The 1,883-nt window shown below is 46.0% G+C and overlaps 1 protein-coding gene across 1 annotated transcript; it reads left to right on the top strand.

Annotated features, from left to right (window-relative positions):
* The first annotated feature begins 271 nt into the window (after nt 1-271).
* LOC110924100 (GATA zinc finger domain-containing protein 10-like) lies at nt 272-952 on the top strand. Its single transcript, XM_022168138.1, has one exon. The coding sequence runs from the start codon at nt 272-274 to the stop codon at nt 950-952; it is 681 nt and encodes a 226-aa protein (XP_022023830.1).
* Nucleotides 953-1,883: the final 931 nt, after the last annotated feature.

The following is a 1,883-nucleotide window of genomic DNA, read 5'->3' as shown; positions in this document are numbered from 1 at the left end:
GTGTCATAAGAGGATCTTGCAAATCCATAGATACCCGAAGTCTGTTATTTTGTTTCTTTGTACTTTTTATGATCCGCCTGTGGATCTTATTACATTCCAATCTGTATATTCTTTCACTCGGACACTCCGACATTATGGTTTGTAATAGTTTACTTACCCAGCCTTCCGCTGTGCTATTATATTGTGTGTATTGACAATGATGATATCAACTACGTCACGATACTCCCCGCCAGGCCCACCGGTAATATGTGGAAATATCGGGGTGTGACACATGTGTCCTAACTTATCGCGACCACCACATCATAGAATTGAGCTATACATCAATGGTCTAGCACCACATGTCAAGGGTTTAGTCACTGCAGCGAATCTTGACAACTTGCCTCGAATCATCCGCTTAGCCCACAAAATCACAGATCAGGAGGTGGAGCGTGGCTCGCTACCACCACGTATTACTGCTACTGTCACTACCGCTACAACTACTACTCCTGCTAAAGTGCCCAACTCAAACCAGTCACAGAAGAAGCCAGACAACAGTAACAACCGCAGCTTTAGTCAGTCATCCTCTGTTAACCAAAACCAGAGCAACAATTCGAATCAGGGTTCTTACACGGGGAAACAACCAAAGTGTAGCAAGTGCAACTACCATCATCGTGGTCCGTGCACTCGAATCTGTCACAGGTGCAACAAAGTGGGCCATATGGCTAGCGATTGCAGGGCCCCGTTCCTTAAACAGCAGCAGCAGCAGGAACAACCTCCACAACAACAGCAGCCGCAGCAACAGGAAAGGCAGCAGCCTCAACAGAACCACGGTAATCGTAAGGGGTGCTTCCAGTGTGGAGACGAGGGTCATTTTAGGAAGGATTGCCCTCAACTGAATCAGAATGCCGAGAATAATAACAACAACACTAGGAACGACAACAACGGGAACAATGGTGGGAATGGTGCACGTTGAAGAGTGTTTACTATCGGCGCTGGTGAGGCTAGGAAAGATGGCAACGTTGTGACCGATACGTTTTCTGTGAACAATCTATTTGCTTCTGTCTTATTCGACTCTGGTGCCGATTGGAGTTATGTGTCTTTGGGGTTCAGCCATTAGTTAGGGTTGACTCCAACACCTCTTGTAAGTAAACACGTAGTAGAATTGGCTGATGGCAAGTCAATTGAAGCCTCACACGTTCATTTTGGGTGTAAACTCGATCTTATGGGTCAAGTGTTTGACATTGACTTACTTCCCGTTACTCTTGGAAGCTTTGATGTAGTTGTTGGTATAGATTGGTTGTCCAAGCACCAAGCAGAGATTCTTTGTAAAGAGAAAATCGTACGTATTCCTCTCCCTAGTGGAGAAACCCTGTCGTTCCAAGGTCATCAAAGCGGTGCAATGGTTGGCATCATTTCAGCTAAGAAAGCCCAGAAGTGTCTACGAAAGGGCTATCCTGCTATTCTTGCACTAGTTACTGGCACTCAGCCTGAGGAAAGGAGAATCGAAGATCTGCCTGTTGTTCGTGAGTTTTCTGATGTATTCCCTGAAAAACTTCCTGGTTTACCTCCTCACCGTCAGGTGGAGTTCCAGATCGACCTTACGCCAAGAGCAGCCCCGATTGCTCGTGCTCCTTATCGTCTTGCACCAGGAGAGTTGCAAGAACTGTCTAATTAACTCCAAGAACTGCTGGATAAAGGCTTTATCCGACCCAGTTCTTCACCATGGGGAGCCCCAGTTTTATTCGTGAAGAAGAAAGACAGGTCTTTTTGTATGTGTATAGATTATCGTGAACTCAACAAGGTGATGGTTAAGAACCGTTATCCTTTGCCGAGCATCAACGATCTGTTTGACCAGCTGCAAGGGTCAAGCTTCTATTCGAAAATTGACCTAAGATCGGGCTACC

This window comes from Helianthus annuus, chromosome 4 (genome assembly GCF_002127325.2).
Source record: "Helianthus annuus cultivar XRQ/B chromosome 4, HanXRQr2.0-SUNRISE, whole genome shotgun sequence".
Classification (NCBI taxonomy): domain Eukaryota; kingdom Viridiplantae; phylum Streptophyta; class Magnoliopsida; order Asterales; family Asteraceae; genus Helianthus; species Helianthus annuus.
The sequence above is the reverse complement of the archived record's forward strand: the minus strand, read 5'-3'. Positions and strand labels throughout refer to the sequence as shown.

Excerpts from the sequence above, each read along its gene's own strand:
- LOC110924100 (XM_022168138.1), top strand. The coding sequence starts at position 272 with ATGTGTCCTAACTTATCGCGACCACCACATCATAGAATTGAGCTATAC.